Source organism: Molothrus ater, chromosome 1 (assembly GCF_012460135.2).
Source record: "Molothrus ater isolate BHLD 08-10-18 breed brown headed cowbird chromosome 1, BPBGC_Mater_1.1, whole genome shotgun sequence".
NCBI classification, from domain to species: Eukaryota; Metazoa; Chordata; class Aves; order Passeriformes; family Icteridae; genus Molothrus; species Molothrus ater.
Window position 1 is genome coordinate 21972354 of NC_050478.2, and position 13680 is coordinate 21986033.

At 36.0% G+C, this 13680-nt stretch overlaps 1 protein-coding gene across 1 annotated transcript in view; it reads right to left on the bottom strand.

The window, feature by feature from the left end:
• Positions 1 to 13680, bottom strand: part of ABCB1 (ATP binding cassette subfamily B member 1) — a 47782-nt gene that overhangs the window by 19560 nt on the left and 14542 nt on the right. The window contains 10 exon segments of the mRNA XM_036406499.1: positions 84 to 287; positions 478 to 603; positions 1666 to 1776; positions 2086 to 2199; positions 3796 to 3967; positions 4718 to 4842; positions 5973 to 6144; positions 6806 to 6997; positions 10583 to 10655; positions 12597 to 12744. Coding sequence (XP_036262392.1) covers positions 84 to 287; positions 478 to 603; positions 1666 to 1776; positions 2086 to 2199; positions 3796 to 3967; positions 4718 to 4842; positions 5973 to 6144; positions 6806 to 6997; positions 10583 to 10655; positions 12597 to 12744 — 1437 coding nt within the window.

Genomic DNA, 13680 nt, shown 5'->3' on the forward strand with positions numbered 1-13680 from the left:
TTAACAAGCATTCCTTCTGAGGAGCTATTTGGCACAAGAAGTTTTAGAAGAAATTATTGCAGCAGGAGAGCTGATCTGCTTACATTGGGCAGCTTCATGATGAAGTCATAAGCATTTGCCTCCTTGGTGGCTTTTTCAATCTCCTCCATGGTGACATCCTCACGGCCATAGCGAATATTTTCTGCAATAGTAGTGGCAAAGAGCACGGGCTCCTGATTCACCACACCAATAACCTCCCGCAGATACCGTACGTTTAAGGTCTTAATGTCCTGCCCATCAATGGTAACCTAAACAAAAGAGAGCAGACAAAAACTGTCTACTACTTGTTTTGATCAAGAGCCTCTCTCTCCATGCCAGCATGTGCCATTTAAGGGGACACTTCACCATGTCACTGGAAAATTGACAAGAGCAGAGAGGCTGGAATTAGACTTTCAACACATGACATGCAGAGCAGACATCTCACTTGAGGTGTCTTACCGTGCCTTCCTTGGGATCATAAAATCTCTGGATGAGCTGAACAGTTGTGCTTTTCCCACAGCCACTGCCACCAACCAGGGCCACTGTCTGGCCAGAATTAATCTTGAGATTCAAGCCCTTCAGTATCTGTCCATATAAGGAGGTTGGTCAAAAACGTAACAGTATTTAGAAACGTCAAGGTAAATGTGAAAGACTAGAATGAAATAACCTTTATATTTCTAGCAGAATTTGGTTAAAAAAATATAAATATGGGGATTTAAATTTTGTATTACTGATGACTTCAGATCAATTTTCCTCATAATTACATTACAATTGGCTCAGTATCAATGTATTATACACCACACTTCTCAATTACCCATCTCATGAACCAGTTCATATGACAAAATATAATAATACACTATTCATAGCTAAAATATAATACAGAAACAATACAATGCAAAATTTCTGTATTACATTGCCTCAACTTTTTCTTTAATTTATCATGTTGACTACAAGGAAGCTATGTAAAGGTCATGGTTAAATGCTGAGTGTATTTCCTTTCTGCCTATCAAAAGTAAGAAAGATCACTTTATCAAGGTCAAGGATTTTTCTTCAAGGTAAGGAAGGAAGTTACGTAATGCAAAGACACTTTCCATAGAAATATTTTCAGGAATCATTCATATGTTGTCTATCATCACTGCATTAAGATTCCGAATACATGACAGTGCTTTAAAAAGGAAACTTATTCTCTGGCTAGACGAATACAGATTCTGATCTCTATTCCATAAACAGCAAATCCTTGCTGAAACTATTTTCTTTTTTTCCTGGTTCAGACACAGTCATAACAGAGCTGCATTGCAGTTATTTTAAAACTTATTAGTTCATTATTATTACTCTACACAAACATTTGAGTTAGGATTGTAAAATTATTTTGATAGAAATATATATTTATAGTTTTTTGCATAGCCACACTAACTAGGGCATTAGACAAAAAAATTATTTAGGAAACTTAACATGTTTACCTAAGGTGGAAATAAATCTAACTAAAATCACTGTGATGACACGGTAGTTTTAAATACATTAGAGAATCAATCTGAAACTGTTAGATTTTCAACAAAAATTAATTTATGTGAATTTTAAATTATTTTTTCCTAACATATGATCCATACGTTCAACTGTAATATAAATATAAAGTTTCAGTTACAGTACCTCAACATCTGGTCTGGATGGATAATTGAAGTAAACATTTATTAATTCCAAGTTCCCTTTTATGTGGTCTGGTTTGTAACCTGCCTCTGAATAGCTGTCAATTTGAGGTTCCTGTGCAAAATAAAATAAAATAAAAAATAACCCATTTTTTTCATAAAGAAGTCCTCGAGTGCACCATTCTTCTGCAGAAATGTTAAACATGTTTTTTAAGTAATTTAGGTGAGGTTTCTGAAAGATCTAAATTGTACAATGTTTTGTTCCCTCACTGCTACATTTCTACATTGATGATATGCTCATGTAAGAATACTTACAAAATTTTTCCATTAAGCTTCTGTGTGAATTTAGTTCTTGTCCTTAAAAAGAAGGGTCTCTTACCTTCAAAAGAAGTTTTGAAATTATAGTGAGAGCAATGATACTCACATTGTCTATTATGTTAAAGATGGTATAGGCAGCTCCTCTTGCACTTGCAAATGCCTCTATGCTTGGAGCAGTCTGTCCAATACTGAAAGCTCCAATTAATACAGAGAAAAAGACCTGAAAGAAATGTTTACAGAGGTATGTATTCATTCTTATTTAAGCAGAAAATTACATTTATTTATTTATTTATTTATTTATTTTTGTATGGTACTTTTGGGTAAGGAGGTCTGTTAAGGGAAGTTTAAGGAAGCTAGAATTAGAGCAAAACTGAAAAGATCTCTCGTAGGCAGAGAAGAACATTAAGAAAAGAGCTTTTTAAGGTTCACATCAGAACTGAGATGCTGTACAATATTAAATTTGAAAATACATTGAGAAAAAGTGAATAAGTGACTCAGAGTTGTAAAACCTATGACAAAAAATTTAGAATTTCACTTGATGTCTCAGGATTTATTGTACTAATGCATTCTGTGGCCAAAGACTGGAAAGTGTTTTACATATCTGCCAACAGAACAACAGATGTGCAAGACACTATCTTTCAGAGACAGTGAAATAGAAGTATAGAAATCCAAGTTCTTCATCAAAAAGTAATAAAGGATCCCCTGCTTCAATGAAAGAGTGAAGTGCAAGCAAACAAGAAACAGCAGCAGAAGAGAAAAATTAATAATTTTCTCATAATAGCAGTTCATTGCTTTCAGTTAGTATCAAAACAAAAGCAATTAAACCACCCTGCTCAGAGATCATAACAGCCATAGCAGTCAGAGCAAAGTCTGTCACACCCATCCTCTTGAACAGGGGTTATTCACAGATTTTACACCCAATAATGCATCATCCATGTCATAAAACATCGTTTGAACTACAACATAGACAATTTGCAATAGAGTTTGCAAATACTTTGAACAGAATAAATTACACATAAGGTCATGAACTTCACTGAGAGGTTCCACATGCCAACCTGTACAAAAGGTTCAAAAGAGCCAAAACCACATATCAGAGACATTTTCCACAAGCTTCAGTGATTAATAAATGAAACAGGTAGTTTAAAAAATATACAAATATATGCATATGGTCAACTGGCTGGGTTTCGTCATGGTTAACAAAGTTATTCTTCTTCCCCTGTTTACTTCATATTTCATACAAAATTAGAATAGTTTCCACATCAAGAGAATAATTTAAGTTATGATTTAAGTGTTATGGTTTTCTTCCTTCAGTTAGATGGTGATGTATTTCCTAGTCACAAGTATGTTTTTATCCCACCCAATTTCTAAAAAATACCAAGAAGTGATACCAACCTCTCATGGTGCAAAACATAAGCAAACATTAAGAAAATTATGTACTTAGACTACCCAACAGCTAAAAAATAGTATTTGTTTCTGCACCCTGGAAATGTATTCAGCCCTTTGAAGGCAAATAGCAACTAGAAAAGGTACTGTACTTCAGTTTTTGCTTGAACTGTTTCTATATCAGTCTGATCTTATGAAAATCAGAAGATATATAGGATCAGTTGAAAAATCATATGTGTTTTAATTGGGTTCATATAGATTGTGAAATCCTGCAGAAACAACATGTAGACTTTTGTGGTGAGAATCTTTTTGTTAAGAAGGATGCTACTTTTGCAATTTTGGGACATGATTCTTATTACAGTCAAATACACACTTTAAGGTTTGTTCTTTATTATTTCTCACTGTCACTGAGAATTTACTCATTAATACTTACTGTGAGAACTTTGCCAATAGTGTAATCATCAGTTAAGATCAAAGTAGTTCCATACCAGAATGCCAGTGCATATGATGCATATATTAGTAAGAAAGCAGCACCCATAGAAATATTAGCTGTAATAGCCTTTCTTATTCCAATCCGTTTAGCATCTTCTAAATTTTTATGGTATCTGGAAGAAAGATAGAAGTTCAAAATAGACTCACGCTTGTACCATGGCAGACATCACAAAAGCTCTGTGGATGGATTAGAAAAAGAATGTTTGCAAAGTACAGCAGTTAGGTACATAAAATACCTACCCTAAGACTGTATAAAGGTAAGCCTGCTAGTCAGGCATGGACGTTCTAAGGTAACCTCTAAAAATGCCAACATTAGTCAACTTGGTATATAGAAATAAAAGGGCATTGCAGGTCAGGGACTGGCATTTAAGTTGCTTCTATAGATCAGTGAACTTTTATTGTGAACCACTCAAGATTAAAGGTTAAATTATATCAGCAGATCTATATTTTACAGTACAGTGGAAATAGAGATACTGTTTATTAGCACCTTTTCAACTACTGAGTAATCAGATTAGATTACTCAATAGTTTAGTTTCAGATTAGATTACTCAGGAGATTACTCAGATGATTTATAGATTACCAAGGATATCATCATCTCTTCACAGAACAGAGGTCCTCTTTTGTCTAAAGCTCTCATGGTAAGATATTTGAAGTAGTTTGCATACCCTTTAATGCAGAGACAACATATCAACTCTAGAAAAATAACTGATTGTCTTTCAACATATAGCAAACCTTTTAACAATCTCTCATTAACTAAAAATGCAGAAAGAACAAGACTCTCAACAGAAAATATATAAGAAAATCTCAAACCATTTGAAGTGAGTATTTTAAAATCCAGTGATGAAGGCAAATATTGCTCTTACCTTTTAATTTCTTTTTCCTGTCCTCCAAAAGCTATTACAGTACGGATTGCTGCCAGAACTTCTTCTGCAACAGCACCTGCTTTTGCATATGCAGCCTGTTCTTTGTCAGTGAAAGCAGAGAGAACCTAATACAGAATCAAGTATTTTGATATATGAAAACCAGTATAGGCTCAAGCACTCAAAATGGCTTTTATCACAACTAGTGTGCTCCAATATGAAGCCTTTTGACTATATTAGGCATGGGTGCAGAATGTCCAATAATCAAATTCCTAAGTATGCTGTGAATTCAATAAAATAATTCCACATTACACATTGTAAACAACTAAGGCCTGGATTTTCCCTTTTCACCCAGTGCAAGAGATAAGAGGAGTACTCATAGTGAGCTGCTGTGGTTTTCCCCAGGCAGACCTCCTTAGCTCATTCTCATCTCTGGCTGCCTTAGCCAGAGGACCCTGTAGCTTAGACTGTGAAGAAGTGGCCACAGTCTGTGAAGACTCAGCCAGTTGACATACACGGCACATACATCTCTAATCCTACCTTTTCTGCAATATACTCACTCAAGACAGTGAAAGCTTTAATGATCTTTGAAATATAAGGGAAATAAAAAACCTTAAAAGTCTGAAGACTTAAAAAAATATAAGGCACTGTGGGTCCCATGGAAATCTGGACCTTTTCTCATCTGGGTCTGTACAGAATGTCTTACCAAATTTGTTAACAACTATGAAAAAACTCTGTGTCTGAGACAAAGGTTTTTTCTAAATTATTCTCTTATTTTCCAGGAGGTACAATTATTTCTTTCAAGAGAAAAGGTACATATATAGATGTAAGTAAAAGATTTACAGATGTGGATTCTACACATATATCTTGCTTCTTTCTCTGTATGTGCTATATCAGCAGAAACAGCTTCAAACCAAACAAGTCTGCCCAATCTATGGGAATTATAATACTCAAATGACATAGAATTACTGAATTGTAGAATTACTTTGGAAGGGATCTTAAAGATAGCTAGTTTCAGCTGCTCTGCCATGGGCAGGGACACCTTCCACTAGATCAGGTTGCTCAGAGCCCCATCTGACCTGGCCTTGAATGGGAGGGTACTGATACACAGTTCATCTAAGAGCTTATGTACCTAAGTGTTATCTAAAGCTATAGTTGCTCTAAGCACACATTCTAATACTAAGACTTACAGATATGTAGATTTATATCATTATCTGTCATTTATATAAAACCTGACGCTGTACATATGTTAACTTACCTTTGCCCAGAGGGCTGCTGAAAGTCCCAGCACAGGGCTAACTGCTAGTATTACAAGGGTTAATTTCCATCCCCTTATGAGACCAACAATAAATCCTGTCACAAATGTTGTTAGTGCTTGAACAAGCAATCCAATCTTGTCACCTATTCCATCATTAATCTTGGAGACATCACTGAAAAACGAATTACAGAGAGGAAGAAAAATGCAGAAAGCACAAGAAAGATTTCCAGTTTTGTTACATGTGGAAGACAATCTTTATTATTTAATTACTTCTCCCAATAACAGTTTTCTTCAAGGTAAAGCATTATGTAGTGTGGCCAAGGAAACTTTCATATTTCCTGTGAAACTGTAATGCTATAAACCTGCTTTTGTCTGAGAAGGTTGAAATTCTTTCTGTAGTGAAAAACTACTCTCACTTTCTTAATTCCAAAGTTTTTATCAGTTTGGTGCTTGTGGGCTATTTGAAAATAAAAGAAAAAGCATTTCATGTAGGCAATGTTATGCAGTTAAAGCTGTTCACATTGCTGGGCTGACCCAGCACCTTTTTCAGTCCTCAGTGTGTCCAGAAAGGAACTGTTTTCTCTTCATGGGGTAATAACATAGGCTGACCTTTAGTCATCCTCAGAGTTCAAGGGAACTTAACAAAATGCTTTTCTGACATCTTTGTGACAGTCCTGTATCAGAAGTACTAGAAATTCAGTCCCTGAGACTCTCCATGAGGAAACTGGAAAACTTAGTTTCACAGTGAAATAGTTAAATTTAAAAATAAAAATTTCTAAGTCCTGCACGTTTAACAAGATCAAATAACATTGGGAAAGGTATGGTGTACTTACTCTAGAAGACGAGTGTTAAGTTCTCCCACATCATTTACATCAAACCATCCAATTTCCTGTCTCATAATTGCATGAAAAAATTTTTCTCTAATTTTTTTTATTTGCCGACCTGCTGCTAAGGTCCAGAACGAAGTCTGAATATAAGCAGCAAGGAGAACACCAGCTGCTATTCCAGAATAGTAGTATGCATATCTGTAAGGGAAAAAGAAGAAAAAAAAAAAAGGGCAAGATTCTCTGAAATCAGGTTAAAATTGGTTTAATTTCTTTGCTAGTGCGAATTTATCGTGATGCTTACTTTTTCTGTTTGACCTGAATTAGGGTTTATATGCTTGTACTAAAACTTACACTTTACTGTAAAACTTGCTGAGTTTTCCATGAATAGCATTTAATGTCAGAATTACCTTTTTTAAAATTTTGTAAGTTTTTTCTCATAAGATTCTTTTAGAACTGGATTTCTGATACAATACCCTTTTCACCTGAATCTGTCATGCCCATAAACTGCCTAGCATTTTTAACATACCAAATCTACATATACATATATGTATAGTATATACACATTGAAATTATAAATATGCCTATGTAAATAAATAAATAAATAAATAAGTGGATGGATGCAGTAAATATTTCCTGATTTGACAATACAGCATTACTATATTTGCAGCTACTGGAAACAAATGCCATTAGATAAAAAATCTTTGAATCTCTTATTCATAACTGATATCTTATTATTACATTAATTCAGCCCTGTGCTACGAGCAGGGTGTCAAATCCAAAATAGGAGTATGTGAACCATGATATTTCTCAGACTGGGAGTAAATCTGAGTCACAGCTTTAAACTGTTTAAAAATAATAAAACCAATTTTGATTTGATGAAGAATTACATCAGAATCAGTTATAATGGAACTTACAACAGAACTGAATAAAAAAATGTAACTTAATGGATTTCATTTGCAAAACACAACTAAAATCAATGATTAAGTATTTATGATGTATATCACCTGAAATTATAAGAATAATGTATCTATATAAAAGTAAACCATTAGCACAAAGCTTGACTCATGACCTTTTGTGAACACTTGTGACCTTCACTCTTTTACTAAGTTATCCATACTGATTTTATAGGACTTTAAAATGAAACTTGGCAGGAGAAATTTCAGGGATCTGTGTGCAAATGCTCTGCTCTAAGAGAGAATGGCTTTACAAATTAAACTTCACAAATTTATTCCAATCTCTCTTGTGGCTATATCATACAGTTAAATTAGGGACTTCGAAACTGTACTCATTATGAAATTCACTTAATCAAAAGTGCTTAATAAAATCAGGTTAATGCCTAACAGAAAGCTGGTTAGTTGAATATTGACTTCAATTGCATTCGGTTCCATTAAAAAAAAAGCCTCTCAAAAAACCCAAGAACACCAATTCTAAATTCAGCAGTAATTACTTTAGACAATTATTTTATGATGCTAGATCTCTTCAAAGAATTGATTTATGCTTGGACTTTGTTTACAGACAAATCATATCCAAAGGGATTCATGTCTCTGCCAGATTCCATGCTGATGAAATTTAGTCTATAAATTCACTGCTGTAACTTACCAGAGAGTAAATGCACATTGAATTGAAAAATAAGAGTTCTTTTTCTTTTGAGAAATCGTTGTGGTTGAGGCAAACTGTTTGAGTAACAAACTCGACTAAGTCCACATGTATAGTTCAGTACTTGAACACACCCGTGGGAGAACTCTGTCCTTGCAAACAGTTTCTATCATTATTTGACCTGCTGGCAGGCGTTCTAGAGAAACAAGGAGCTGGTGCAAAGAGCTTTGTCAGCCAGTGAAAATGCCAACTCAAGGCTCTATCTAGAAAGTTTGGAAAAGACCACCTATTCCTGTGCTGCTATTAATATATTTATCAGTAAAAAATTTGTTTCTAAAGGGAAACTAGGGCAGCTTTTTATTCTTGCTTGTACTTTCAGAATTAATTTGTGGTGGTTTCGCCCTGGTTGGATTCCAGGTGCTCACTGCATCTTCCCTTCTTTAGCTAGACTAGGAAGAGAAAAATATAATTCAAAGCTCATAAGTGAAGATAAGGACAGGGAGAGATCACTCACCAATTAAATAATGGGCAAAACAAATTCTACAATTTCATATGTAGCAATTATTTCGTAATTTTTTTAAAAGTTCTTTCAGAATAAACACAAGAGACTTTGAAAATGTTGTGCAGCTAGGCATCAAGTGTTTACTAAACACAGAACAGTTAGAGTAACTTCACCCACACACACACATTATTTAGTTTGCAATTCTGCCTTCAAATTTGTTTTTGAATCAGTGGGAACAAGTATACTCCACTGAACGTTTGTAGGCATTACTTACATTCATGTCAGAGACTGACAGAAATATTGCAGGAGCAAGAAATTCTCCTATAAAGCATAATTGCCAATTCCCTCTTGATTCACTCTCATTACATTCAGGTTCTTCATTTCTAAGAAACAGCCTTTTCCTACCTTGTTCATTTATTTTATGGTAAGGAGTTGTTTGGGTATGTTTTGGTTTGGGGCTTTTTGGTGTAAATAGACATAGGTTTTTTAATTGAAAAAATTAACTGCTGAAGCTACATAAGTTTACAGTCCACTGTTATCCAAAATTATAATGCACTTTGATATCAAACAGCAAGAGTTACTACAGAAAATGCCTTATCTCCTTCCCTTCAAAGAAGATAATTGCCTTGAAGAGTACATCAGACTTTTTTCAATATCTAATGAGGAACAGAGTTCAACCTGAAGAAAAGAACCTGAAGTGGTACAAGAAACACACAAACTTTAGACATCCTGCATAAATCAAGTGTATGGACAATGGTTAATAAAGCTTTTAACAAAACACATCTATTAGCAGCTTATGTTTCTTCTTATTTGATCTTTATGGAGTTTTGTAGCAGAAGCACCTACTGGCTATTGCCTTTTGTTTCCAGCTCTAGAATGCTAGATTTAAGGTAGCACATAATCTAAATCTGCATTTTCTACAGTCTAGATGATTATAGAATTATAGAATTGTTATGTTGGTAGAGACATCTAAGATATTTGAATCCAGCCATTAACTCAGCACTGCCATGTCCATCACCAAAACATGTCCCTCAGTCTCACATCCACAAATCTTTTCATTCCTGGACACCCTGTTCCAATATTTGACAATCCTTTCCACAAAGATATTTTTTCTAACATCCAACCTCCCCTGGCACAATTTGAGGCCATTTCCTTTTGTCATGTTGCTTATTAGCTGGGAGAAGAGATTGAACTCCATCTTACTATAATCTCCTTTCAGGTACTTGTAGAGAGTAATTTAGCTGAAGTTGATGCTTTGGCAGCAAAGTACGTACTATCTGAAAATTCAACTTTTTTTTACAAGTGAATCACCATAGCTCAAGGGATTAACAGATGATAATCAATATTATTTTTTATCATAACAATTACTCTTTATAAATTCAGAGGAAGAGAAGAAAGAAGGAAGGCAATGCAGATTTCACTGGGAAATAGAGCACCCCTGAAATGTGTCAGGATGGGTCAGAGCAAGAGATTACACGGAAATTATTGGAAATAGCTAGGAGTGTTCAAGAATCTTACCAGGGCCTCAAATAATCCCTTGTGCCAATCTTTAGTTACACATATTATTAAATCATTGGTTTTTTATGTTGTTTAAAGTGTGCAAAACATCCTTGGGAGAGGAATGGCTTGACTAGAAATGTGTGGCTACATTTAAAAAAGAAGAAGAAATATCAACTTTTAATTACCTTGTCATTTCTTCTTCCAGCTTGTTAAGCACTTCTGAAGTGATATTCATCCATTCATTTATTGTAGGGTCTTCTTAGAAAGGAAGAGAAGAGTAAATACTTTTAACAGAGCAAGATTTAACAAATTAGTTTTCCTGCATGCTGTTCAGCATATCTGGAGTTGCTACATCTCCTTTTAAATCAAGATGATTTGGAAGAAAGGAGGAAATTTTAATGCTCATGAATGAACATTACTAATACAGGGTTTGTCATAACTCCACTGACTACAAAACTACATCACTGTAATTTGAGATTTAAAAGTCTTCTTGAGCACACACACATAGAAGAACAGAATGGTTTGGGTTGGAAAGGACCTTAAGGGGTCCACCCAGTTCTAAGCCCCCCTACCATGAACAGGGACACTTTCCACTAGACCAGGTTGCTCAGGGCCTCATCCAAGCTGGCATTGAACACTTCCAGGGATCAGGCATCCACAACATTTCTGGTATACAATGTCCCAGTCTCTCATCATACTCTAGTGAGGAATTTCTTCCTGATATCTCATCTAAATTGCCCATCTTTCAGTTTAAAGCTATTACCCCTCATCCTATTGCTACAGGTTGTTGTAAAAAGTCACCCTCCAGCCCCAATTTGTTCAGCCTGTCCCCATAAGAGAGTTGCTTCAGCCCTCTGATCATCTTCATAGCCCTCCTTTGAACTTACTCCAACAGTTATCCTTCTTATGGTGCAGGGTCTCAGAGCTGGATGCAGCACTCCAGAGAGACGTAGAGAGGGTAGAAACACCACCCCCCATGTGCTGGTCACAATTCTTTTGATGCAGCCCATGATATTACTTCCTGGGTTGCAAGCCTACAGTGCTGGCTCATGTTGAGCTTCTTGTCAGCAAACAGCTCCAAATCATTCACCTCAGGGCTGCTTTCAAACCATTTTTCTCCCAGCCTGTATTTGTATTTGGGATTGCCCCAAACCACATGCAGGACCTTGCCCTTTGCCTTGTTGAACTTCATGAGATTCCCAGAGACTCACCTCTCCAGCCTGTCAATTTCCCTCTGGAGAGGGCCCACATTTTCTCTCATCACCCTTTGATCACTGACCTACCTATGCAAGCTTTTCTTGTTGCCCTGGACGTCCCTGACCAGATTTAATTCTATCAGGGCTTTAGCTTTCCTAACCTAATCCCTGGCTGCTTGGACAGGTACTCTGTATTTCTCCCAAGCTCCCTTTCCTTGCTTCCACCCTCTCAAGGCTTGCTTTTTGTGTTTGAGCTTGTCTCCTTGTTCATCCATGCAAGCTTCCTGGTGTTTCTGCCTGACTTCTTCTTTGTTGGAATGCGTTGCTCCTGAGGTTGTAGAAGGTCATCCTTGAATATCAACCAGCTTTCTTGGGCCCCTCTTCCCTCTAAGGCTTTATCCCACGGTACTCTACCTAGAAGATCCTTGAAGAGGTCCAGGTCTGCTCCACTAAGGTTCTAGATAGTGATCTTGCTGTCCTCCCTCGTTGCTGCCCTGAAACTCCACCATTTCATCGTCACTGCAGCCCAGGCTGCCCTTCAGGTTCACAATCCCCACCAGTCCCTCCTTTTTAGCAAGAACAAGGTCCAGCATAGCACCTCTCCTCACTGGCTCCTCTATCATTTGAAGAACTTATCATCAACACAATCCAGGAACCTCCTGGATTGCTTGTGCCCGGTGGTGTTGTTCCTCCAGCAGTTATTGGGGTGGTTGCAGACCCCCATGAGGACCAGGGCTTGTGAATGCAAGGCTGTTCCAATCTATCTGTAGGGACCTCATCTGCTTGGTCTTCCTGGTCAGGCAGCCTGTAGGAGACTCCCACCCCACTACAATGTGACCCCAACCACAGTGTATCTCTATTATAATGAACATGAGCTACTAATTTGCATCATAGCATAACATTGTGGTTTCTGACATCTGAATCTCCTGTCAAGATGTGTGAATCTTCCTGTTTCTTTTTTAAATAGGAGCCATTGTTCTTGTCATAGCAGATATATTCTTACCTGTAAAATTTTTGTTTCCAGATGCAACAAAGCTATCAGTCATATCACCAAAAATCATCATGGCAAAAGGGAGACTGCTTCCATGGGCTACTGCCATCACAGTGCCCAGTATCATTAATAATTTATCTGACCAGCTGGAGTATCGGAACTGTGAGTGAGAAGAGAAATTCATTCTAACTGTTGTATTAGAATGCTAACACAATGCTATGTCTACAAAGTCAAGAAAGTAAAGAAAAAGCTATAAATTGTACACCTGCTGTCCCAAACCTACAACTTTATCTCTTTAAAAATACAGTTTAAAACCAATTTAAATGTACAGGTATAAATCCTTTCTATATAAGCCCTTTTATACTATAAACTCTCAAAACCAGAGAGATGTGGCATTTTAATGCACTAGTATCTGCACCTGGGTAAGAAAGGCCATAGGAAAACAAGACATAAAAAATTTATGCTTTTTACGTTTGCCATTTAAAGTTCAAATTATAAGAAATTTTTATGGTGTTATGATAACTAAGGCAATAATTTCTTTTACTGTAAATTCATTATTATGCAGCCAGAAAATCTGTTCCTAATGTACCATAGACATTATAAAAAGGTATTGAAATCCTAAATCCCCTTGCCATTGAACTTAATAAAATTTGAGCTCATCTATTACAAAATCATTGGGTTTATTCTGTACTGTAAACTACTAAGTTTACTGAGGTAAATTATAGTTGTAGGATGTAATTGTACTAGTGTAAACTGATATAGCAAAGCAAAGAAATTGGGCACTGGCCACCATCATGTACTACAGCTTTATGTTTGTTATTTGCAGTGTCATTGCTGTGTGTTACACACACTAAACCTACAAAATATAAAATATTTCAGTATGGCTAAAAGAGGACCTAGGATTTACTTGATTAAATGTTACAAGGTTGTGTTTTAAAATACATACAGAAAATTTTAAAGAATCTGGAACCCTTTAGCACACAATTCTTAATTTTAATTTTCATCAGTAGCATGGTATTGCCCTTTACTGCTGACTCAGGTGATTGAATAATGACTCATGGGGATAATTAGTGTGATTAGTACCTGACTGGTAATT